The sequence below is a fragment of the Wyeomyia smithii genome, chromosome 3, assembly GCF_029784165.1.
Source record: "Wyeomyia smithii strain HCP4-BCI-WySm-NY-G18 chromosome 3, ASM2978416v1, whole genome shotgun sequence".
Taxonomy (NCBI): Eukaryota; Metazoa; Arthropoda; class Insecta; order Diptera; family Culicidae; genus Wyeomyia; species Wyeomyia smithii.
Window position 1 is genome coordinate 69,026,729 of NC_073696.1, and position 26,753 is coordinate 69,053,481.

Here is a 26,753-nt window from a genome sequence, read left to right on the forward strand (position 1 = left end):
TTTCATTTTAATTTTGTGGAAACCGGGTCAGCCATCTCTGAGAAAAGTGAGGGTGTTCAAGTAGTCTTCGGAATATGTTCCCTTTCATAGCTGGCTTTCACATTTTTAAACATAACAGGCAAAGTAAAAGTCCGATTGCAAAAAAATCATTGGGTTCTTATGGGGCCACTGGAACTTCCATTTGATACTGATTTTATGAAAATCGCTTCATCCATCTCTGAGAAACATGAGTGATTTCAAATAGTATTCAGAACACGTTTTTTTTTTCATAATTTTTGAACCACATGTCCAATCTTTTTAAAATTGAAAAGTTAAGAGTATTTCAGGTAGCCCGTTCATTTAAAACCAATTTTGTTCAAATCGGTTGTGTAGTTTCTGTGATGTGATATGAGATTTATACATTTTGATACATAACCTCTAAACCTAAAATCCGATTACAATAAAATTGAATAGGGTCTTATGGGCCAATAAGACCTTTCATTTGCAATTAATTTCATGAAAATCGGTTCAGATATCTCTGAGAAAAGTGAGTGAAAATGAAAAGTTACACACACATGTGGGATATAATAAAAACATGATCGATTGGCGCTTAATAAGTTCATAAACTCAACACTGGGGGTGTTGGAGATAACCATTTATTGCTAAGTTAAATATAATGTGTAGAGCAGAAACAAAAGAGATGTGACACGCTGAAACAAAAGAGAGAGAACGAATGGTTCTCCTTATCCGTTATGTAGATAGTGCTGCTATCCGAGAAAGACTCAGATCCGCCAAAAAGAGTAAAAGAGAAAATTCCATACGGTCATCGCGACTGATTGTGGTTAAAGAAAGATCTCCGATGCCTCAGGCTCATTCTTTGTACGATTTTCAGAGCGAGCAGTCACACTTAAAATTTGGAAGAAAGATGGCCTCCAAGCGTCACGACAACACACACACACACACACCGTATTACTTAATTAGCAATAACGTGAAATGACTCTTTAGGTAACAGATCTGTTACTTAAAAAATCAATAAAGTTCATCTCCAGTCAAGTAACAACACATACTGTTACATATTTACCACGTGTTACGGGAGTACGACTATCACACACACTACTCACAAGCACACGCTCCTCAAACACACCCACGCTACTTACACACACACACACACAGACACACACACGCACACACACAGACAAACAGACAGACACACACACAGAGTCACACAGACAAACACAGACACACACTCACACAGGCAAACACTGTCACACACTCAAACACAGACACACACACACGCTAACGCTACTCACACACACACACACACTAACGCTACTCACACATACACACGCTAACGCTGCTCACACGCACATACACACGCTAACGCTACTCAGACACACCAATTGATATACGACACATTATACCTACACAAATTACTATCGGCTTTCAATGGCCCTTTCCAACGGCTTCCAATGGTCCCCAGTGCCGATCACGTCCAGTTTCGGGCTGTATTCCAACAACGATATCTGAATTAGATTACCACTGGTGGGGTCCAACTCAGATCGAAGGGAAGCCGAAATGTTCGCCTCGACGGTCGACCAGGGAACTTCTCTTCTCTCAACACGGAATGTCCTTTTATATCAATATTGGGAACTTGGGTGATTGGGGGAAGAACCAATCACGTGCAAGCATCTCTGCTTTCTTTCTTCGTCGCTTACGTTGAGTGATGAATGCAATGCCAATTGGCTGGAATTGCTAGCCAATGACTGAAGGCGTGAAATCATTTCGTCTATGTTTTTGAAGTCTGCGTTAGGCAAATATACCAATCGTATGAAAAACGTATGTGGATAAGAAAATGGTAACTGAAATTATCATGTTCTACAAATCTTTTATATTTTAGCTTTCCAACGGTATAATAACTATTGATATCGGAACAGTTGTTTGAGCGCTATTAACATCTAAAATTTTCCATTCCGCCAACCAAAAACGTTACATGTTCAATCCAGTTTTCACAGAATGTATCTTAGTATAGTGAAGAAAGACGTAGTCCCACGTCAAAAAACACCATAATTGAGGTATGATTTGTAAATACATAAATTTTACATCAAATATCGTTCTAAACTATAAAAATCATTGTTTTTGCCATTTTTACCATGATAAAGGGGATTGTGATGTATCTCAACAGCAAGTTTTGAGCCATTTTCCAAATATATTTAAAAGTCATCGACAATGTTTTTCATAGTAAAATTACTGTCGGTGGTGGATTCAACATATTGGTTAGAACATTGTAATGATTGAAAGCTCACAGTGAAGCAGAGCTGCCAGATTTTATTTTGAAAAGTCTGTATGCACTCGTAAAAGAATCTGTATTTTTCTGTATTTTGTTCGTGTGCCCACAAGTGCTTCGGGTTGTGGTAGTTAGGCTTGGAATCCGACCTTAAATCTCGCCTAAACCGTTAAATGGTTAGAAAAAACTCCCAAAAAAAATTCCGATCTATAACTGTGTTTTTTCCTATGTACTCTCGAATCAGGTATTTTTCCCGCTTAGCCAAATGTCGAATGTCCAGAGAAAATCAAAGAAATGCAAGTTCCCGCTTAGTTAAATGCCGGGCGCCCAGCAGAAGTCAAACAGAAGTAATAAAAGAGCAAAAAAAAAGAGCGTTGGTTGTCCTTAACGTAAATAAAATATAATTACAATCAGGCGCAAATATTCCACGTTGGACGAAGAAACACATTTAAAGCCTACACGCACCTATACGAATTCCCATTCGGAACTGCTTCTGAAAACCGAATCAGCCAGTTTGGCGGTTATGCGGGAAACGCATTCGAAAAACTGAAAACTGATGTTCGGATGAAAATAATATAATAATAATATTTGTGAGCAGAGCTACCAGTGCTTTAGTAGAAACATTTAGTGAAACGTCACGTTTTCACACCGAAACTTGAAAAATTTTGATTGCTGAAATTCTGTACAAATCTGTATAAAAAATTAAAATTCTGTATGAATTCTGTATCATTTCTGTATCGTGGTCAAAAAATCTGTAAAATACAGAAAAATCTGTATACTTGGCAGCTCTGCAGTGAAGTGTTTTAAGCACCTCCCTGACACGTTCGTAGCCTGCGCACTTGCATTTGAGGGAATGAAATGGCATGTTACAATACTGCGCTTCACACTACTATGAACAGCGATGTCGGTAGATTAGGCAACACTGAACAGAAGTGAAGAGCACATCAGCTGTCTTCCCTTCGCGGGCATCGTTGTTTGGGGCTCAGCATCGAGGGGTTCGTCATAATGGGGGTACTGTCAAACTATAGGTAATAGGACTACGGTGTCAGGGAGGTGGTTTTAAGCCTGTAGTACACTCTGACCGAGCGTCAAATATTTGTCACTTTTTGACAATTTTAACATGGGGCAAACACGGGCAAACAACGACCATGATGTCAAATAAATTTAGACAAAGAGTGTAGTACAGGCTTTAAAGTTACCAATGAAAAATATTAAAAATATTGCAAATTCCCGCTGAAACGCGAATTACAGAAAACTTGCAAGCAAAATGCAAAAAACTTGTACGTCAGATTTATCGTATACCACCATACGAGAGTGAACGCGATAGACTGTATAGATACGATTAACGAAGGCACTTTGTCGCGTTCGCTCTAGTTGACTGGTGTACGATCAATCTGGCGTGCACGTTATCTGCATTTTGCTTGCAAGTTTTCTGTAATTCGCGTTTCAGATGCAATCAGCAATATTATCAATATTATACAATCTCTGTTCTCGCATCAAAACACAAGGTACCTTTTTACAGGTAGCTATTTTTCTTTCTTTTGCAATTTGAATAGCTGCTCACATCTCACATTTAACTCCAAACTACATTACCGACCCATGTGACACCAAACATGCTGGACCGGTTTGTTTTGGTATTACATCAGAAGCTTAGAACGTATATTTTTACTTATTCATTATTCAGATTCTGTTAACTTTTTACTGATACTCGTGAACCAATTCTGTGATGTCTGCCAAAGCAAAGACCAAAGATTCACCACCAATTCCCAACGCTGTTATTGACCGCCAAACAGACGGCGAAGAGGGTAAATGGGGCTACGATCTGTACCCAGAGCGACGCGGTGAAAAGTACAAACCGAGCTGGGGCAGGGTTCTGTTAGGCATCGAAGGCACCGAATATCTGGACAAAATTAAATGCGAGAAGAACGTTTATTCGTGCATCAAAAACAGTCCTATGGTGAAGCTGATGATGGGAGCGCTCAAAAGTTCTGGCTGGTAAGACTTGAATGGTGGCATAGTAAACACTCACTCTATAGAGCAATCCTTTACTTCCAGTGCAATCGACATCCGGCGCCACATAGCATGCGAGGTGTGTGATGTATCCGTCAGTGGCGGTTACGATCCGGTGCTGAATCAGGTGGTTGTTTGTCAGAACATTGCGCGCAACGAAGGAATTGTGCAGGGGGTGCTAACGCACGAGATGATTCACATGTTCGATTACTGTCGGAACGATTTGGATTTTAAGAACATTGATCATCTGGCGTGCACGGAAATTCGCGCTGCTAATCTAACGCATTGTTCTTTTCTTAGTGCGTGCACACAAGGTGACGCGTCACCGTTCAAAATTAAGCAAGCACATCAAGTGAGTTGGAGAATGTAATTGAAGTGCAATTGTTTGGATTAAATTCTCTCATGTTTTATAGGACTGTGTTAAAACGAAAGCCCTCAACTCAGTGCTAGCTGTACGGAAAGTGACACCAGAGGAAGCGATAGACGCGGTGGAGAGAGTATTCCCAAAGTGCTATAATGACCTCGAACCGATCGGTCGACGGATAAGGAGAAACTCCAAGGATATGTTTAAAGCTTACATGGAAGGTCCGATGTATGGTTACGATGTAGACTAGGAAAGACTATTGTGAGTTGAGGAGCAACAAGCTTAAATGTATAGTGAAATTGAATATAAATGTTATAAACATTTATTTTTGCCTTTTTTATAACCAGAATTTGTTTTCACGTTATCACTTTCATAATACTGTACGGAATGTAATCGATGCGTTGTTGAAAAACTATGACGTGTAACATTTATGATGTCGGTCTCTCCCTGGGTCTCTGCAAAATTCTGTCTTTAACATGCTTCGTGGCTAACCCACTGTAACCTGCCGTGTTTCACAAGCTTAACAATATCAGCGTGTTTCTATATTTCGTACAGCTCGTGATTCGTGTACCTGCGCCACATTCCATTTTCAAGTTTGCCATCGAGTATTGATGGCAGGATTACGCTCGAAGGTCCCAAGCGCTCGCCGATCGACCCCCTTTCTCATTCACGGTTCATGTCTGTAGAGTGTCGCCGGGAGAATCAGTATCCTGTACTGCTCCTGTTTACATAGTTGACGTAAGAGCCAAAATGACCAAAAAGCACTTTTTCGTTGATTCAGCTTCCTTTCCCTAAGATACACTCATAGGCGTAGCCAGAGCCCCCCCCCCCCCAGTTGTTGAAATTGGTGCAGCATTTTGTTTTCAATAACTCTAATAGTACAAAACGACATCTTTAGCTTATAGAAACATCTGTGTAAAGCATGAGCCAGATAGGGTGGTCGGTATTACCGACTTTTCGAAAAACCAGTATTTCGGTATTCATAAAAATAAAAACCGGTATTTTCATTTTTTTCGGATTTATGCAAACCAGGGGCGACTTGTGTTCTTTCAACCTACTTGTTCAACTACAAAAGTCTGAAAATCATAGTTTGGGGAAGTGATGACAATCATGTCCGCAAAACACGCAAGTTATTCCCACTGTACTATTTAAAATAAAACTAAAAAATTTACATTAATTTTGATTTTGAATTTATTTTTTGCTCAGCGTCTCAGGTTGCATCTATGGACGTGTCACTGCATAACTATGGTTTTGCATTTATGAGTACCTATGCTTTATTACGATCCAGATTTTTTTTGTAAGATTTAGACCATTGCACATAGGAGTACGTAAAGCAAAAACTTGGCCAAAATTTTTTTAATGAGTTTTCAGATAGCAAATCTAGAGGAACATTTCAAAAGGTCTATCTGCTTTGATCGATTTTTTGATCGGTCACTTTGATTCAATCACCGCAACTTATTAAACATCTTTTTTGACACGTTATTCGCACAAGTAGATAGCGGAGGGATTACCCTAGCATCTGAACAAAAAACACGCTTGGGAGAGTTACTTAAGCTAAACATTTCCAAAATGAAAAGACGTTTCGGAAAACGATGAAAGCAGATAGGACCTTTTGAAATGTTATCATTTACATTTCTAATGTGTTTTAAAGTGGTTTTATCTCTATTTAACTTTATATTCAGACATAAAAACTTATTATTAACAAGTTTTCGTCAAGTTAGATCACCATCACTCTGAAATTCGACACAAATATAGTAAGAGTACAAATATAGTAAGAGCTTGTTCTGGTGAATACTTTTTTGCCAATAATTGATTCTGCTACTTTTAAAGCGTTTTTTAAATCACTCGCTTCAAAAGGATATGAATATTTTTGAAACCACAGTGCTTCCAGTAGATCATTGAGTCATGTTAACTGCGTAACTCAACTCATCCAATGGTACATTTTCTCTTAGCGTTTTGATGAATGTGAAGCTTCCGACCAACTCTACAATTTCATGATTAAGCTATACCAATTTTGTCATATTTCGAAACTGTCGATTTTATTTGAACTAAAGCGACTCCGTTGACGCTCAAGAATCACTTTAAAGTTATAATAACATGAGTAGAACATTTTGTGACTTATTCATGGGCTCTATCTAATACCAAGGTTATGATAGTTACTGTCGTTTGTAAACAATTCAGAAAATTTCAAGATGGGCTGCATACAATGTAGTAAGTATCAGAGAATGCAAAAAGGATCAATAGCACGAGGAACACTTAAATTATTTTTTTTCGTATTTTGGCCAGCTTTTTGACTGAAATACTCCAATGTGCACTGCGACCATTGTTTTGATCTCTTGTGGTACACGATCCAGATACATTCAACAGTGTTTGGAAAATTTCAATGAATGAATCGTGTGATATGATTACGAAGAACATAATTTCGAAACTCATAGGAACAAAAAAAAAAAAGATTTTTATTTCAATTTTCTTTCACATCGCCAAACATAGTTTTAAGCTAGTGAATAACTTCAAAATTCTTAGAGAAACTGAAACTGTTGATGAAGAAATGAATGAAGAAGAAAATAAAATGATGATCAGACAAAAATCGAAAGGAACCGAAGGTAAATACTTCTCTATTCGGATCTGTCTGTTTGAACAGTTCGTCCAAATTCAGTTGAACCTGAGAAAACATTTTTCTCCGCTAGAACTATGGCTAATAAAATCCACTGCGGTATGGACGACGAAGCTTTGACCATGCTATAGCTATTTAAATGTAATTTTTCAAGGGACAGTAATTTTAAGGATGAAATTCTTCATTGATTGATTATTTCATCCTGTAAACACTTTGTATCAGGAGCAACTTGTCCATAACTAGGTTCAACCTGTGCAATGCACACGGAGATGCCAAACAAAAAACAAATTCCTAATCCAAATTTATATTTTTATCTTATTTTTTTAGTTTTACCTTGAAATAGCACAAAACGAATAATGACTTACGTTTTTTCGCTGCCTTGCTGCCTCAAACTATGATTTTCAGAATTTGTAGTTGACTAGTAGGTTCGAAACTCACTAGTTGCCCCTGTAAGTATGAGTGTGTATAGAGATTAGCTGTTTTACTTAGAAAATAAATGGGTCTCCTACGAAAGGCAGAAAATCAAAAGGCAGCATTACGAAAGGCAGAATTACGAAAAGCAGAATTACGAAAGGCAGAATATTTCATAAGGCAGAATAACGAATGGCAGAATCTCAAAGAGCACGAATGGCAGAACCAAAAAATGGTCTATTTTCTTTTTGACAACACACCTCGCGGCCTTTGGCCGACTCTATTGTCCAAGTGTATGCTGTCCTTACTCGCTACCGCTCGTTCGGACTTAACTAAGGGAAAGGAAACCTGTTTGAATAATCCTAGAAAACCAGTTGATCAGTTGTTTGTATGCGAGAGGCCGCCGCTTCCGACCGCGGGTCGGCGGTCGGCTCGGACCGCGGAAACCACGGCGGCTTTGTGCCGCCTCGGTTCCTTGTCCTCGATTATGCGTCTTCGCCGCATGAATTGTTTTATGTTAATTATAACCAACAAGCCGCTGAGACTAGTGTAAGTTATAACTAACATCGAAAAATTACTCTCCGCGATGACGTGAGAGTCTTAAGGACCTGATCCAAACCAGTTGACGCGTTTCGGATCTATAATTAGGCTTAATTTGCACCTCCCATCAAAACTGGTTATCAAATAATAAATGTAGAGTAACAGCTTTGCTACCGTGACCAGGATTCGCACTTGGCTATCGTGAGTCAGGTTCTGCTACCAGTGATTCTGCCTTTCGTGCCCTTCCAAATTCTGCCTTTTGAAATATTCTGCCTTTAGTGTACGGTCATAGAGTTCTGCCTTTCATGATTCTGCCTTTCGTGCTTCTGCCTTTCGTGATTCTGCCTTCTGTGGCAAACCCGATATGTTCAATGTTGCTTTTGTGTAAATGTATTTATTATATACACCGTCATATGATTTTTAACGCCTACCTAAGTTGGTAGCATTCATTAGCCCTACAATGATTTATGAAAATTGTGACAAGTGTTTTTTTTTTCAATTTTAAGAAAAATACCGAAAAGACCGGTTTTTCGCCTCTCCAATACCGGTATTTCGGTATTGAAAAAAATATCGGTTTTACCGGTTTTTGTTTTACCGGTAAACCACCTTAGAGCCAGATCTAATTTATTGAAATGCTTGCCCTATGTTGTGTGGAATTGCACAGATTTTTCAGTTGATCCACCGAGGACATTGCAGCGGCAAAAGTACCGGGCAAATCCACCTGCATCAACTAGCTTGGAGTATTGTAACCGAGCTGTGACAATTCCTTACCTTGATTCTCTTGTAACCTCACTGGAAACACGGTTCGGTGAAGATAGTGCACCTGCCTACGCGTTGTCGTTGCTGCATCCCGCTAATGTAATACGCATGTCGTTGGAAGAATTCAAGCGCAAAACCGAAAGTTTCGTAATTTTTTACGTAGTTGACAATTTTGTTGGAGAGGTGGAAGTTTGGTATCAACATTGCAGCAGCATGAGAGCAGACCGTAAGAACTTGGAAGAGCTGGATCTTATAGACCTGCTAGCCGAAAGCCCGTCAGCACATTACGTCGGGTGAAAACCTGGCTGAGGTCAACAATGGTTGAACAGCGTTTAAGTGTTCTCTGCTCACTGAACGTGGACGTTTGATGCCCGAAGATTTTATTGAGAATCTTGACTGTATCTACAAACTTCACGTCCTTGGGAAGCTTCGGCAGGATGTAGTTGAGATAGCGGCTGTGCGAATGGGTGCCCAGCTTCCGTAAAAGTAGACCTACCTTCGCCGAAAACTCGGTGATGTTCGATGAGAGGGACTGCAAAATCTGCTCCGGGGTATGATACTGAGGCTGCTGCTGCTGGGCCGCCATCTGCTGTAAAAGTTGGACCATCTTGAGAATTATATTTTGGATTCCAGGCTGCGGCTGCTGATCAACTCTATCTTCTGCCATGTTCGTGGATTCTTGAGATCCTCGTCGCCAAAATGATATTTCCATAAGTTTAAATGAACTAAACAGTTTTTACTAAAGAACATCTTTTATATTTGAGGTTGGACAAAGAATAATCAAATTTTCCACTCTGATGTCAAGGACAACTTTTCACTGGTTACCTTGATGTAACAATCACTAAACACTAGTAATTTTATTTCTATTTTTCAAAATATCATTTTTTTTATTTCTTAAATTTTTAAGAACTTGCAGGATAGTTTCCTTGAATGATTGTAAGGAGGATCCTGGTACGGCATAAAAATTCCTGGCTTATGCGCCAGACGACGAAGTCATCTGCCAAGAACTACGGATAACATTTGCCCAGCTAGCAGTTTTATACCCTACTCACAGGATCCACCTCCAGGTTGCCAATTCCCAAACGCTCCCTATGTCGCTGTAAATTCAAATCAATATATCCCAAATTTATACTGTAGTTTCTCTGGCCAATTGTAAATTATAGATATTGGTTGAAGTGTGGAGCGAAAAACCATTTATTGAAAGTTTAGACAATTAGCGCATCTCCGCTATCCGAAAAATAAGTTTAACCATATTTGGAATATATTCATATGTTTAACCATATTTGGAATATATTCATTGGTTTTGAAAATTTTAGTTATTTTCATTCTCTTTAAACATAAAACAAGTACAATTTCCTACCGCTCTCTCATCTTCTCCTCTGTCGCTAAACCCAGAAATAATATGTGTGCCGTCACTTTCTTCTTTCTCTCTGTCTTGTGAGTCGACTTAATTCAACCATTATGTTTCTTCCCCTACTAATTTACAATGTTTGTCCCTACTATCTCGGTGGTGTATTCGTGTGTGGGTTCGTGTTTGGTTCGTTCGTACAAGTTGTCAGCCGTCGTCGATCTCTGTCTACCCCTGTGGGTGGGGTCGATTCGGGAGATGTTCTGTCGGCTATCGTTCTCGCTGCGGCTGACTCGTGGCTGTGAGCAATCTTCCAGATCGCCGAGGGAGAAACTACCCGGAAGAATGTTGCTCGGGTTGCAACGTTGGCGTAAGCCAACGATCGTGTGATCGCCGACAGGGAATGTAAGTGGGTGACCGCTGTGCAATGCTTGTGGGGGTGGTCGCCGGGAAATAATTACGTATTGAATCTCGGGTCGTTGGGTGAAGTGACGGACCGTTCAACGGTCAAGCAACCATTGCTTCTTCAGTCAGGTGGTGGATGGTGATCGGCTGGTTAAACAGCCGTAGCGGGGTATCGTACGGGGGCCTCCCGATTTACGGGCACGTGAGTCGGGGCGAGTTTCTCCGGCGTTGGGAAATCTTTCCCTTTCAGACCTTCTCGCGGTAGAAGCCATCACGTGTAGCGGGTGATGCTCGCGAGCCGAGACTTCTATTATTTTGCAGCCAACGCACTCCGAATGTACCTATAGTTGAACGCAACCATGAGGCGATAGATACACTCAGGGAAATCGCCTGATATCTCCTCGCTACGAGGTTTTGTTACCTTCTAAATTTACAGCTCTCTAGCGGGCTATATTTTGCTGTGGAACGTAGCACGTGCGGTCCCAACGGATGGGCCCTATGCGGCCACTGTGGAAAAATTTTACCAATTAGAACCCCAAATAATCCACCTTTTCTCACCGTCATTAACCTGTTTTTTCCTGCGTACAACTATTTCTATTTTTCCGACTCACTTTCCTAATTTTCTCGTTTTCTTACTGGAACTTCAAACAAACAACTATACTATAACAATTTACTTGTTCTATATATTATATTTACTTTGCATTTACGAATGCCTGAATCGCGACTCACGATTTTTTATCTGTCGATTCGAATAACTTTAACTCCAACGAATGGATTCTGGAAAATAAATGCTTATTCAACATATCAATTGTGTTTCAACTATCACTCTAACTTTACTTTTCTTTAAAAGAATTTTTTTCACCACTAGTATTTTTTTGTCTTTCAACAACTTTTCAGCTCGGCGGTCTTAAAAGGAAAGATCAACTGGATCTATCCGACTGGCCAAGAAGCCGTTTTTAGTACAACTTGTTTCTGTTATTCGCTAAGGGTATCCGGTTTATTTCTTGATGATTCGCCTCAATAAAATTATCTTGCAAACAATCTCATTGTTTTTCTTTGGTCGCAGCGGTTTTCCCTCTTCCTATTAACCCACAAACTTCAAATGATTAGCACATCTCATATTTAAGATTCGAACACTTGCAATGATCCCCAAATTTCCTATCTTTTGGGCGAATATATTTGAATGATTACGTTTATATATGAAATGTGATGTAATCCCGTCTCATGATTGCTCCGTATTGCTCCATTGTGCAGATATTGGCTGCAGTAGCACCATGTAAACACGTGGATGGTGAAAGACGCAACTTTTTCGAGCGGTTCTTGCGAGAAAACGCCTCGTCGCCACTTTGTTACGAAGTGAAGGTGGACCGAATATGCAACGTAACAAAGTACTTCATTAACTTTCAAATATATATTACAAAACGATATTACGTGCTCCGCGGGCTTTTATATGACCAATGATATTTGCCTATTATTAACGTATGATGGTGCCAGACAGCGCTAATATCCGGTTAGGTGACAGCTGTTCGAATGACGGCCGCAGGGTTGCACCCCAACAACTTTTACAGAATGTACCCCTGTAGGCGTAGTCCTACATCAAAAACGTTGCACCATAATCTAATCCGTTTACGTAAAACGAGGAGGTTCGGATACTGTCGTTGTTCATTTATGAAACCACCTGTTTTTTGAAACTACTTTATATTCAAAACATTTATTAATTTTGATAATACAATTTATAGTTTGAAACATTAAGGATACATTATACTGGCTGCATTTTTGTTTTACAATAAACAAAATCTAATAACTAAGAGAAAAGGATCATTCTTTGTCGAAAGTATGGTGTATGTGTAGGTGTATTGTTTGTGTGTGTTTGTGTTGTGGATTCAGTCGCGGTATTTACCTTGACAGAATAAAAATGAAAGCAGGCTGCACGCGATGGGTGTGCGTGTACGTGCGAATGACAAAACAGAAATGTAACAGAACATCTAGGGTGGGGGGGAAGGCAGGAAAGGGGTAAATTTATTTGCGATTTTTCGATTAGTTTCATTTTTTATTGTTTCTCTGCACATTTTTTTGTTTTTCTTTTTTGTTTGTTTGTATGCTTGTGTGTAAAAGAGAAAAAGCGGAAATAATATCTGCTTGACTGTTGTTGTCACTGATGTAAAAGTATGGAAATCATGTCGTTCTCACGTTAGTATGTCTACGTGTGGATTTGTTGTTTTTCTTTATCTTGTTTAGTTGTTCATGTGTATGTGCAATGAAGTTTGGCGCAGCATTCTACCATGTATTGTTGCTCACACGCCCTCTCTCACATTTACACTCGTTTCTTCATTTATATTTTTCTCGTCCCAGGGGTTTTGCACTTATCCGATGCAGAAAGTAATGGTCCCTAAATCAAACGCGATGTTTTCAATGCTGTTAGCGTTGTGTGGACTAGTGAAATCAGTCCAACAGTAATTGAATTGTTGAACACCTTCACAACGTTTCCACCTAAATCCGAACAAAATTTGCAGGGCGTGAAGGGTGCGCGATTTCATTATTATTCTCCAAACGAATAAATTTGATTCTTAAAATGGCATTTACTTGTAGTTTATACCGATTTGCACTAGTACACTATTTACTGGTTTCGTTTTGTTGTACCTTGTTTTTCTCATGATGTATAAGTACGGACATGGCTGCGATTTTTACTCCTTCTTTTTTTCTGTTTTCTGTAGCCCCCTTAATGGGAGTAGGAAATAGGAATCGACTATTTTCTGCATCTTTCTAACGCACTCGATTTCACTATTGTTTTGTTCATGGAGGACATTGTGGTTCATATTGTTGATTTGTTATTTTCTTCATAAATTATATGAACTTTCTCAGAGCCTAAACCTAAAAGTAATGCGTGTTATTTGTTATGCACTAAAATATAAAAAATAAAACAAAATATTAAAAATAAGGAAAATCTATATAGGTGTTTTTTCTTACAAATGTAATAAATAAATGTTATCATAAATTATTGCCGTCTCTGCGGAACGTAATAATTTTAGTTTCGAATTGATCCATTAGATTTGCCCTTACAGTAACCTTCTGCGTAATTTTATATGTTCGGCCTAAACTTGCTTGCTTACGATAGATCGCTACTTTTATTTGCTTCCGTATTAACACTTGTTTTTTTTCCTTCGAACTCCTATAATTCCGAATTTTCCTGTCCTATATCCTAAAATACACACTTGCGCTTTTGCTTCTGGTTATTTCTTCACGACTTTTTTTTTATCACCGAAAATGTTTGGATAGGCAAAGCCTGCAAAATTTAAAGTATTTTTTTTCCGGTACCACTCGAATATGCCCACCTTGTTCTGCTGCGCGGCGCGTTTTCCGCTCCACAATTTAATGTAAATTAAAAAAAAATAACCTTCAATAGAAAATTCGTATAAAATGCAGCTTAGCTGCACGTGATTTGTTTTCATTAGTCATAAAGGATCTTTTTATTTCCTCTTATTCACGATTTGCTTTACATTTTCCGTTTCATTTTCTGAAAAAATTGTAAATAAAATTTCTTCTGTTTTTATTTTTGTATATACAGCATTCACCTCCTCTCTTGTTTACCGCTCTTATTTTTTTCTTTATCACTTCGTTTATCAGATTTTTTGTTTATTTCATATTCTGGTTTCAATTTTTTCCGCTTTTCGTCGCGCTCCTAAAAATCAAAAACGTAATTTGTAAAAATCGCGTGTTTTTGTGTTCTATTTTTCTCCCTGTTTTCTAGCCATTCGCGTAAAACTTGCATTTTCTTTTAAAGTAGGGAGAGTTCGTGTATAACTTCCAATGTTTGTCCTGAATAAAGCCGTTCCTCAAAATTTTGCGTTCGCGTGTTTGAATTTCATTGCTGTTTTTTTTTACATGCTACTATCTCAGACACATACCTAAACTTTCTTTTTTTTGTCACGTCTAATTTATAATACTACTTGTGTATGTGATTTTTACTTTTATGATTTCCCCGCTACTAATGCAGTTTTGTTGCGCATTGTCAACGCTCTCGGATGTGTGGATGTGAATTTTCAACTGCTGTTTTCTTTATTTATTTATTTGTTTTCACCTTATATACATTCACTATAACATCTTTCACAACAAAATAGTGTTTACGCTTTTCTTCTCTAAAAATAAAAAAAAATGTATTCACTGTCTTCTTTACTTGCGTGTTGTATGATTATATTCTGTCTGCAATTGCTAGCTTTAATAATTAATAAAGTGATCTCATCTGCGGTTCTATTGATTCGATTAAACAGAATAATGAACCTAAAAACAAGGGAAACAATTCACATGAAAATCAAGCGACGTTTTATGTTGCTGCTCTCCACATCTCCACACGATTTTAGTCTACTACCATTAAATAGCATATTTTTATGTGTTATAATGTTCCTGAATCCTCTTTTTCATACTATTTTCCTATTTGTTTTGATGAATTTTGATCCTTAAGAGATAGTAATGCTTGATGGGCGTAGGTGATGGTGGTGAATAGTTGAAACATTTTTTTTTTGTTAGTTTTCTTCGATTATGCCGTGTCGTGGTGTTTTGTTTTGTTTGTTTTTCTCTTTTGCGGGTTTGCTTCTTTTACATACCCACTGCTCGCCAGGTGTGTTTGGGTAATTGAAATACTTCTTAAATGTATTTGTATCCTCAAGGTGCCTTCAACTAAAAACCAGATCAGTTTTGCAGTCTCTCGAATGGAAACTAAAGATTGTCGATTAGTGATAGAAACGAAAGAACTTTCTGTGACGTGAAAACCGGCATTTCAAATGCTGCTGTATCGATTTGATGCTTGGCCGTTGCTGCTGTATTAGATTGTGGTAGCGGTCAAAGTGCTGTATAAATGTAATTTCTGTACCAGAAAACGGAAATCATTTCCGAAGTTTAAATCAAAAGTATTGCAAAAATTCTTCTTCCAAAGATAATTTAGATCATTGCTTGCTATTGGATAATTAAAAGCACATTCCTCTCAATTGCGTTGAACAGACGTTGTTCTGCCAAAATATGTTACTTTTTTATTGTCAGCATACGAAATATGCTGTTCAGATCGTTATAAAAGAAGCTGCTTAACTGGAAGGCACAAACCTCCTATCTAACGTGGAGAACGTGCCGCTCGAGCCACAGTACTGCTTAACTGACTAGAACGTTGGTGAGAAGTCTGCCGGAAAATGCTGGCCCATTTCTACTACGCATTTCAATTGGTCTTTAGGAACTTTAGATAGTGTTGTGTGTGAAATATTTGCTGAAATTTACCAATACTTTTTAAAGAAACTCGAAGAGGAAACGCGCTTCGCGTTTTGCGCTCCCGAAAAATTGGTATCATTCACACAACACTTCAGCACGAGAAAATGTCAATGTTTTACGAGCTAAACTTTCGATTCCGAGTCGAAATGCGCAGTGGCTCAGCATTTTCGGCTACAAAAAATTGGTCGCCGAAACTTGTATCCCTATAGTGTTTTAGAACTCGAAACAAATGTGTTCATTCCTTCACATTGCAACGAATTAGACACGAGTAGTTATTTAAAAAAACACAACGGAAACGTAAATTAAAGAAAAAACAACAACAGAAACATTTGTACGAATTGAACTGTGTCCGTTTGTGTGCTTTAGTTAATTCCCTTACTTTAGCGCACGTTGACCAAGGACGAATCTAACTCGAGTTGAAAAACGGGAGCAGATTTTTCCTTCCCCAACGCGCTTTCCTGCGTATTTGATTCTGCTTTGACTCTGATGCTTTAGAAGATATTGAAATTGAATTGGTTGTTCACTATTTACTTTGCGGTGGTTCTATGCGATTTCGTTTGTAATCTGGTTTATCTTGGTTTATGGTTCTGTATTAGTGTAGTTTCAGTAGTAGTAGTAGTAGTATTAGTAGTAGTAGCACTAACTGTAGTTGTAGTGGGTGTATTCTATACAACGAAAAACTATTTCAAAAAGAAAAACTTCTGTAAACCAAATCAAGTACATAAAATATCAAACACTCTCTCGCCCTCTTCCTCGATCTCTCTCTTTCTCTCTCTCTACATCTGTTGCTGCTGTCGATTTAAAATACTCGAATACTTGATGGATTCCATTTACTGCTACGTGTATCCGGTTGATTCTAGCAACAGATTTAAGGAATTGTTTCGACCAATCTCTATACTGTTTACTTTGAGCTTAGTAGGGGTGTGTTTGTGTGGGCTTGTTAGCTTACATTTATAGGTTCTCTGTTGTTTGTTTCAATGCAATCTGTTATGATCAGAAGAAGAATCTTTTTCCTGACTATGTTATTCTGTTTGCTTTAAAATTAGTATAGTTTGTAGCTGGTAAGTTCGGACCGGGCTCAACCCGGAAACAACTAGGATGAACCCTGCCCGACCAGAATTAATATCTATTGCGTAGAATGCGTGTGTCTGTTTCTATTTGTGGTTAGAACTGGTTACTATTGTATATAGAGTCTATGGAACTATTGTTAAGTTATGGATAAACGATACCGAAGGAGCGGCGAGCATTTGTGTTCCAGCAAGCGTTCTTAGCGGTCACACAAACATTCGCCTATCCCCGGGGTAAACTGTTTCGCTTTCTATTGTGGAAATTAGAAGAAAAATCTCATAATCGCACTCATATGTGTCTCTTGTTGGACCATTCAATGGTACTGGCAAGTTAATTACAATACGAAAACACACAAGACATAGAAAAATAATTGTTCTGCTGTTTATGTTGCTATGTATGGGCTTTTGAAATATTATTACATGTTCTCTGGGGTTTGTCTATTGTTGATTATGTTTTTAGGCTGGCTCTCTGGAACGAAGAGATTCCTTCCGCTGTGGTTTTGCTTATCAGTGTACCTATTGTTTGCGGCTGTAGTGTGATGGTGATGCTGATGGTTCAAATGTTTGCAGTTTGTAGAGTTTCCCTTGTATTATTGAACAGATTTGTGTTGGTTTGGTAGGTGTGGCTATGTCGGAGTTGTAACAAGTTATTTTCCATGTCTCCCGTTTTATTTTATGGCGGCAGCAATTTTATGGCGATTTCAAAGTTTAACGGCATTAGAAGATGAAGTATGAAGATGGTCGGGTGGTGAATACGCACGTTTTTTTTCATTAGCAGTAAAATTACGCTCGAATATTTGTTTTTCTTGTTTGTTTCTACTAATAATAGTTACTGTGTAATGTTGTACTATTCATTTAGCGTTTGCCGCTGTTGTTTTTTTGTGTTGTTTACGACTTCTCAGTTCAGGCTCGAATCGAACTATTGTTTCCTATCTCTTTATGATTCCGGTCTGAAAATGTATTAGCTTTCTCTCTTTTGTGGCCAAGCAACGTTCCTGATTTTTTATTTTCTGACGTTTCTTCGATTTGTTCAGATTAACTTCCATTTATCAACTGCGGGGTAAACTCAATTACTATTTGTTTATTTCACCTATTTCAACAATTTGCTTATTTGTTTAAGTATTGATTTCTATGTTCATCTCGTAATAGCTTTACCTAAGGGTTTTCTGTTCTCTTTTTTTATTCACTGTGTTTTGTTTCTCATTTCATAACTGTGTGTCTGTTTTTTTACTCTCTCTCTCTCTCTCTCTCTCTATCACGTCTCCGGCTGCACTGTTTGCCACCTATCTCGAACAAAAAAGAGCGTTTCGAACAGTCTGTTTTGTGTCAGATTAGTGGGTTGCCTGTTATTTTGCTTTTTTTCTATCGTTACAATCAATAAAGTTCATATTCCAATTTAGATTACTTTCTGTTTTTTTTTCTTTCTCTAAATTACTATTAGTTTGTGTTTTGTGTCCAACTTGCTGTGGTAATATTTTTATTTATTACTTGTAGTTAGTTTTGCATCGATATTTGATATCGATTTATGCTTTATTTTTCCCGTTATTGTTTTATTTTCCTTTTGTATGTGTTTTGTATATACAATCGCATAGTTACATACTTTGCTTTTTTAGTACTTTTTAGTTGTCGCATACATGGTTCCTCTATGTATATTACTGTTTACGAATAAGGTTCGTCCTATAACGTTAAAAACTACTAATTGCATATCTGTACTTCACCCTCCAGATTGTGGCTGTTTGTGTTGTTGTGGGCTACAACATATCCTATTGTGTCCAGGTGCTTGTGTTTTCTGTTCTCCATTCTACAATCGTTTCAACGTTCCGTTTTCTGCAGGTCCGTTGTAAAAGACGGCATTGGTGGTGGTGGCTGCTGCATCGAGGTCATTTCAGTAAACCACCGAGTGCTCCTCCGACTGAGCCGCATTCAGGTGGTGCATCTGGATCGTACCGACCCGATTGTTGAGTCCATCTGGCATCGGATTAATTGTGCCAGCGTGGGTTATAATAGTAACCGGGACCGTATGGTGTTGTGGTGGCAGGGGTCCAGTTGGGCCCGGGACCGGCTGCTGCTGCGGCTGTTGTTGGTTTTCCGGGGGGCCCGGGGGGACCTGGGGCGGTCCCGGCTGTTGCACCGGATGCTGCTGCTGCTGCGGCGGCGGCGGAAGTGATGTACGAGGAGAAGGCTGTGCTCGGCCCGTTGAGGGTGAGGATTGTTGTTGCTGCTGCTGCTGTTGGGCCACTTGATGATGGAGGGCGAGTGCTGCCAATTGTTGGGGGTTTGGTGGGGGCAGATGCATCGGGGCCGAGATGTGGTGGTGCAGCTGGTGAGCCTGATGCTGATGGGGAATCGGAAGATGATGTATCTGAGATTTCTGTTCCATTTTCGGTTGAATGTGATGATGCTGCGATGGATGAGTATTGGAGATGATCGATGTGATTGTGGAGGTGGCCTGAGCCGGGGACGTCACCACCGACGTTGGCTGAGATACTGTTTTTTAGGATTTGTATTGGCATTGTTGTAGGTATATTCAACAAATGAGAAAATGGGAGGAACAACGAGAGAAAGAGAAACGATCATTTAGTTTTTCTTTGGGGGTGGTTTGGGCAATTCTTTGTAACTTTACACTGTTTTGGTACAGGCTACGGCTACAGCACCGCTGGACCGAGCGTTACAATAAAGTAGAAAAATATCATCCATCTTTTCTTTCTCGATTCACATTCAACCGAACCAATGGTCATTGGGTTTCAGATCAATGTAGACATTAGGAAAAGCACACTAGCATACAAGCAACACGGTAAAAATATGGTCTTCCAAAACATTAGATTATTCTACTAATAATTCATGCAACGTTAGTAAGCTTCATTACATTCCTATCAACCAAAATTGTCACTGGTTAGAATTTGCTATATAAAAAAGTTCTGTAATTATAGCGACCCAGGGGTCGGTTTAGATCAGAAACAAGATTTTCCAGGTAAGCACGTTACATACAGATTTATTGTCGCGATTAAAACTCCAACCTTTGTAAAAAGGCTTTCGTGTCTTCAGATAATGACATTGGCGGACAGCTTTGCGAACAAATATGTTTCATCATTAACTTTCAATGTGAACCCTCCGACGCATTGCAAAGCGTCAGTTTGATTTATTTCAATCTTCATCGTCCCTTACATTTTGCTCATGATCAATACTGGGTGCTTATTGAGCTCGGTTGAGTCTCGTTTTGACGATTTGATAAGGTGTATTAGCCATGGCGTTTATGAATTCATCAGCGTCAGTTCTCTTTTCATCTTTGTATGCCATCTTTTAACATGTCGTTCCTGAAGTATTTCACACGAGTTACATCTTTTACGAATTCTCAAGCTCGCTTAATGCGTCTTTACGACGAGAGTCCAATAATCTACCAACTGTCGAATCACTAATGTAACAAATTCGATGTTTTCTCCAAATATCCTACTAAATATCTTGCCTGGTTGCTCATTTGACCTTTTCAATTCATGTTCAACCCACTGCAGTCTGCCGCGTTTCATCCTTTTTGTCTACGTTGCTCAATTTTTGCTCGAACTCAAATCTCCCTGGGACTGCCGTTAGGCATTGCTTCAGAGAGAAAAGCGAGTGTGCTTATTGCACTTCGTGAAGAGTTACTAAATACCGCCGAGCTATTTGACATCGCAAGCGATAATGCCGCTATAGTCGTGGAAGTTTTCTTGCAGGCATAGTCGACGTGGCTCTCAAACGTGAGCTTGCCTTCGGCCATTACCTCCAAGAGCTTCAGCTTTGAAGCGATATTGCATCAACCAGCACTAATCGATGCCTTCTGTTCCGATTTACGGTTGTTCACTACGATGACCTCTGTCTTATGGTGCGCTAACTCCAGAGTGCATCCAATCCAGTATGGATAGCGCGGGTTTCAACTCGACCTCACTGACTGACTCGCCGTAGGCTTCTAGAGTTATGTCGTCCGCAAAGCCCACAATCACCGCTTCCGATGGAAGATTAAGCTTCAGCACATCGTCATACATGGCATGCCACAATACCGGACCCAGGATGGAACCTTGCGGTACTCCTGCGGTAATCGGGACGCGTTCCTGACCCTCATGTGTGTTGTAGACTAGTTCTCGATTCTGAAAGTAGTTTTCCAGAATCCTGTACAGTGGCACCAGCACTCTGAGACTTCGTAGCGCGTAGGCTATAGAATCCCAGCTGGCGCTATTGAACACGTTTTCCACGTGGAGCGTGACAATTGTACAATACCGAAAGCCTTTTCTTTCACACTAGAGCTACCTCGATCGTTTTGGTGACGGAGAGAATAGCATCCACCGTGGATCTACTTTTGCGAAAGCCGAATTGGTTGCTTGACAGACCGGTTTCATTGTCTGTGAATCTCAAGAGTCTGTTGAGGATTAGCCTATTAAACACCTTGCCCGCTGTGTCTAGCAGATCGGTCTATATGCCGAAGGGTCACCTGGTGGTTTACCAGTCTCTGTCGCTTCCACTTATCCGGCAAGAGGCAGTCGTCTAAGCTTTTCTGCATGACCGCCCTGAATAACCCGGGGGCTACCTTCATTGCCGTCTTAATGACCAGGTGTGCGATTCCGTCTGATCCCGGTGCCTTACTCACCTTCAGGGTATTTGCGATCTCAATAAATTCACCGTCCGTTATCCTTGCCACCTCCTCGACCTCTGCGCGGTTGCCGGCACTCACTGTTTGTGGTGACTCAGCAGCCGGAGGCCAAGGGTCCGGCTCGTGGTGTGGGAAAAGTTCCTCAATGACCCACTCCAGTATCGCTGGTGATTGCTCTGCCGGGGCTGAAAAGCCTCTGGTCTTAGCCGTAATGACCCTATGGGCGTCACCTCATGGGTTCGTATTGGCACTGTCGCAAAATCTATCGAAACAGGCTCGTTTATTGGCCTTTATTGGCTCTTAAGAGTTACCTTAGCGGATTTGAATGATGCCTGGTAAAGGTCGGCTACCAGGGAAGCCTTACTCCAACTTATTACTTTCGCAAATCGGCATCAAAATGCGATGTCTTCCAGCCGTGAGAGGTTGGGGTATTGGCCCTACCCGTCACTTGCCGCCTTGTGTCCACGCTACAGCTGACTGGTGGTCGCTATTAGTGTAGCCGTTGTATAACCTCCAGTTCGTGATCAGTCCCGAGCTGCCGAACGTCACGTCGATGATCGATTCCGCACCGTTTCTGCTGTAGGTACTTTTAGCACCGTCATTGGCCAGATCTAAGTTGAACTTCGCCAAAGCTTTCAAAAAGAGCGGGGGCATAGTGTGGTGGGTAACGTCTCCGCCAACCACGCTCGACGCCTGGGTTCAAATCCCACCGCCGACATAGGTGTCGATGGTTGTGAGGTGGCGTGATCCACTCACAACCAACCCAACTGGTCTAGATTCAATCCTAGCCGACACCGGGAGATTTTCTGAGGCGAAAAATCTCTGGGATCACGCCTTCCATCGCATGAGGAAGTAAAGCCGTTGGCGCCGGTCCGTTAGTATACGGGTCGTGAGTTAGGGTCCTGGGTGTGGAGTCACCTCCCTGGGCGTCGGTGATTGGCCACAACAGTGGCGGAACTAGACCGACGGAAAATAAGCGAGAATAAAAAAAAAAGCTTCCAAAAAGATCTGGCCCCTCTTCTCAGTGAGCGACTTCCCCACTCAACAGCCCAAGCATTGAAGTCACTCGCCACCACCAATGGTTTTAAGCCCGCTAGTTTTACGGGTACACGGTCGACCATCTGAGCGAACCTCGCTGTAGACTAACTCGGCGGAGCATAGCAACTGCAGTAGAATACTACTCCATCCACCTTGGCAACATTAGAATCTTCTGAACCGAGAACCCGCCTGCCGTCCAAATGGCCGCCATCCCGGACTTATCCGCTACACAGTTATCCTTTTCGGTAGGGATGCGATAGGGGTCCGATACGATGACAATGATCGACAACGACTCAGTGGCTGCTTGTTATAGCAGTTGCTCTGCCGCTTAGCAGTGGTTCAGGTTTAATTGCGTCACCCTCACCCCTTATGTCCCCGCTCGAAGCACCTGAAGCAAGCATCGGGCTGCTGGAGGATGCCCAGCAGGCATAGCGACCAACCGACCTTCAGCTTGGTTTTCTTCAGGGCTTTGCTTCTTTCTGTCGATGGAAGCTTTACAGTGGCAACCAGGGTCCCAGAACCATCTCGGAAGCGAATTGTCTCTACGGCCACCACAACTCCACATTCATTTTCAAGGGTCCAGGTTTATAAGCTGGAGAGTCACCTCTAGGGTGAGGCCCCAAACTTGCACGTCCTTCCCTAATATCTTTTGGGCTACCTCTTTGTAGGTCTCTGGGCGTCTCTGCGTAGTCATAGGATCATTTTGCCGGCACGAGATCGACGAATGATCCGAACATCCGCACCCAAATCACTTAGCTGAGTGTCGCCTATCATGGCCCTTAAGACCTCCGAGTACTTAGACCCGTCAGTTTTGAGTATGAGTGCGTCATCCTTTCTCTTCCTCGCGTTTCACGGCGTGGTTTTTCACGCGTCACGCAGCTACCACGTTAAACCATTTTCCATTATTCGTGGTGTCCCTATTGGGCTTTTCGAGGATCTTCGCCCACACAAACTTCTGCAATAGTCTGTTAAACGGGACATAACTTATGAGTTTCAGAGCACTAATCGAAGACTCCGATTATTTCATCGTAATTGTGAAATCCACATTATGTACGGCTCCCGGTTTATTAAAACTCACGACACATCCGCGAGATACTAATAACATCTACTAACGCGCATCTTTTAAATATCCGGATTTCTCGAAGAGTACGGAATACCAAACACTGGTCCATCATACGTTTTTTCATTCAATATCACCAAAGGCAGTTAAACAGTTAAAGAGTAGATACTCCTCTGCACACAAAATTTCCGATATAAAGATGTGGCCCATTGACGACCGTCCTTCCACGAAGTAAGACTGATCATTTTTCACGAATCTATTAGCTGGTAAATAACGCTTGAAGGATGGCGGATCCCACATTCGCAGAGCTGGTTAATTGCTTACAGACTCCTGTTTCCAGCTTCACCTGTCGCTTGACGGTTGTTTTCCTTTGACCGCTGCTGCACCGGCGGAATAACTTTCAACGTTTTTAAACATAACGTATTTTATGAAAAGCCTATAGTCGACAAGTTCTTCTCTGGCTATATCCGCGCTCTTGTTTGTTGCTGGTGAAAAAATCCGGTTATTTTCTCGTTAAAATCAGTTGATTTGCCTTTATGCAATCTGAAAAATATCCGATTCGCTCCTTACGGTTTCCATGTTTAGCAGCGAAGATGAAAATATTACTGTATTACTAATTTATTTGATTTGATGAACTCCAGTATAATCCACCTAAGTAACTCTGCTGCAAAAAGTCTTAAGGCATGCTTGTTCCTCACTAAACCTCATTTTCCGCTAAGGTTATATTCCAAAAACTGCTTGCTTTCAGCCATTATGCAATAGCACGATATCTACGTGAGTGGCTGAGTACAGAACAACTACTCTTCTAATCTGTCGCAACAAAAATGACATAAATAAATTGTTGTAAGTTTTTTTATAAAACAAGGCCTTTTTTTTCACTAGATCATAATAAATAACCAAGCTTGACAGCACACAACAAAAGCAAAATTCAAAACCATTTTTTTTTGAACAACGAACGGCCCTACAGAATGTGTTCTAAACACTCTGAACTGAACCATAGCAAATTACAAAACAGTGACCAGTAGACTTTTGGTTGATAAGTAAATTTGCCGGTAACCTGCGGCAGTTATAGATCAATCCTTAAGGTACGTTTGTTGTTAGTTGGAAGCATGCATCACACTTTGACTCAATAAGTAAATGTCCATATACTAAGCCATCATTGCAACTCTTGTTTAGTAGCTCTTGCTTTTTTCTCTAACTCGAAAGAAACCCTCTGTCAAACATGTTAAAAGATTTAATTTTTCTACTTTATCGCAACATATGGTTAAAAGAAAAGACAAAGTGTGTCAAACTATAAAAAACGAAACCGAAAGTTCAAACGCAACACTAATCGTTAGCATTACCATACGGCGCATTAACAAACGCAAGAAAAATAATAGCAAGTAAAAAAGGGAACACTCACAGTACTCACCGGTGGACTTCGGTTCCACCTTGATGTGCGGCAGCTTGGGCAGCACAGGTATAACCGCGTCCGGGTGCGTTTTCTTCATATGCCGCAGCATGTTGCCACGCTCAACGTACGACTTGCTGCACTGCGGGCAGTGATGATTTTTCTCCCCGGTATGAGATCGCTGGTGGGACACCAAGTGTCCCTTGCAGATGAAGTCTTTCGGGCACATATCACAACGGAACGGCCGCTCCATCGGCTGCCCCTTGGTGTGGCTGCGCGCGTGGAACAACAGATTGCCCTTCAGTGGGAACGACTTTCCGCATTCATCGCACTGGAACGGACGTTCGCCGGTGTGTGACCGACTGAAAACAGAGAGGGAGAAAGCGAAGAAAGGAAACAGATTAGTCGTGGCTTCCGCTGGCAGCAGCATATATCGCATAAATCATTCACGTATACCAACCTCATATGATTGATCAGATGCTCCTTGCGGGTGAAGGTCTTGTTGCACACATTGCAGCAATGAGGATTATCTCCGCTGTGCTGGCGCATGTGATTGTTGAGATGCTCCTTGCGCGTAAACGTTTTGTTGCAGTACTCGCATTTGTGCGGCGAATCACCGGTGTGAAGCCTGACAGTGGCAACAAAAAACATGACAAAGTGGAAAAGTATGTTAGCAATCGAATTCGAAATTACACTTCCGCTTTAGTGACGATGTTTGTGATGTTTTGTTCTTAGTTACAACGAGTGGGGAACAAATCAGCACACCACCGAAAGATTACTTATAAAGAGAAGAGGTATACCAAGCAAATGGACTGTTTTAGGAATGACAGTGTAAAGTCAAAAATCTAGCGGGAAAAAGTGGATTAAAAATGACACAAGCAATGAACGAGAAACAAATTTAAGGTTTTAGAGAAGGCGATGGTCGTTCGATTAACTGTTGTGAAAAGAATAACCCAATTTATGAAAATAAAGGTACAATTTAAAGTAAACAGAATGAATTTGTGATTGTTTTTTTTTTTTTGCTACTCGAAAGGAGTGAATGCGATTTCGCCTATCAGGTACAATCGATTTGCTCGTGGATTCGTTGTTAAACAATGATTGATACGAAACACAGTTAAAACACAATGAAACGAGACAGGCACGCTAAATTTGGTGAAAATTTCGTTTGGAAAAATACGCACATTTCGTCTGACACACTGGCTATAATTGCTTATAATATGGTCACTAGTTTGGCACAGCCAGAGAGGCGAATTCATTGCACATTAAAAAAACAAGAAAAATTGCGCTATTTCTGCAAAACGAAATGTTTCACCAACCTCAGAGTGAAAAGTAACGCAGATAGAACAATGGGTATTGCTTTGATCAAATATTACTCATTATGAAGTGACGGTGTGTGGCAAGCGAGACAAACTTATCGTTAGAAGTGTAATACGTAACGGAACGAAGAAAACGAATAGAAGTTACGAACGACCCTCACCTGACGTGATTCTTGAGGTGTTCTTTTCTGGTGAATGACTTGTTACAGTACTCACACCGATAAGGAGACTCTCCGGTATGCAATCTGTAGGGTAAGAGTGATAAATAACCAGCAGAAAAATGACTTTGCGGCGGGG

At 40.5% G+C, this 26,753-nt stretch overlaps 2 protein-coding genes across 51 annotated transcripts in view; one reads left to right on the forward strand and one right to left on the reverse strand.

Annotated features, from left to right (window-relative positions):
• Positions 1 to 3,863: 3,863 nt before the first annotated feature.
• Positions 3,864 to 4,980, forward strand: LOC129729712 (mitochondrial inner membrane protease ATP23 homolog). Its single transcript, XM_055688474.1, has 3 exons — positions 3,864 to 4,258; positions 4,319 to 4,625; positions 4,687 to 4,980. The coding sequence occupies exons 1-3, from the start codon at positions 3,990 to 3,992 to the stop codon at positions 4,885 to 4,887; spliced, it is 777 nt and encodes a 258-aa protein (XP_055544449.1). The 5' UTR covers positions 3,864 to 3,989; the 3' UTR covers positions 4,888 to 4,980.
• Positions 4,981 to 18,270: 13,290 nt separating this feature from the next.
• LOC129731781 (zinc finger protein 420-like) overlaps positions 18,271 to 26,753 on the reverse strand; it is a 47,795-nt gene continuing 39,312 nt past the window's right edge. For 42 of the 50 annotated variants that reach the window (XM_055692081.1, XM_055692064.1, XM_055692088.1 and 39 more), the window contains 4 exons: positions 26,618 to 26,701; positions 25,601 to 25,768; positions 25,153 to 25,502; positions 18,271 to 19,521 (listed from right to left, as the gene is read on the reverse strand). In XM_055692081.1, the coding sequence (XP_055548056.1) occupies positions 18,920 to 19,521; positions 25,153 to 25,502; positions 25,601 to 25,768; positions 26,618 to 26,701 (1,204 nt within the window). In that variant the 3' untranslated portion in view covers positions 18,271 to 18,919. The remainder of the gene's footprint in view (positions 19,522 to 25,152; positions 25,503 to 25,600; positions 25,769 to 26,617; positions 26,702 to 26,753) is intronic. The other 8 variants (XM_055692052.1, XM_055692080.1, XM_055692073.1 and 5 more) reach the window with 4 other exon arrangements.

Coding starts and splice junctions, on each gene's coding strand:
- LOC129729712 (XM_055688474.1), top strand. CDS start 3,990: ATGTCTGCCAAAGCAAAGACCAAAGATTCACCACCAATTCCCAACGCT. Junction 4,259..4,318: donor GCGCTCAAAAGTTCTGGCTG/GTAAGACTTGAA, acceptor CTTTACTTCCAG/TGCAATCGACATCCGGCGCC. Junction 4,626..4,686: donor AAATTAAGCAAGCACATCAA/GTGAGTTGGAGA, acceptor CATGTTTTATAG/GACTGTGTTAAAACGAAAGC.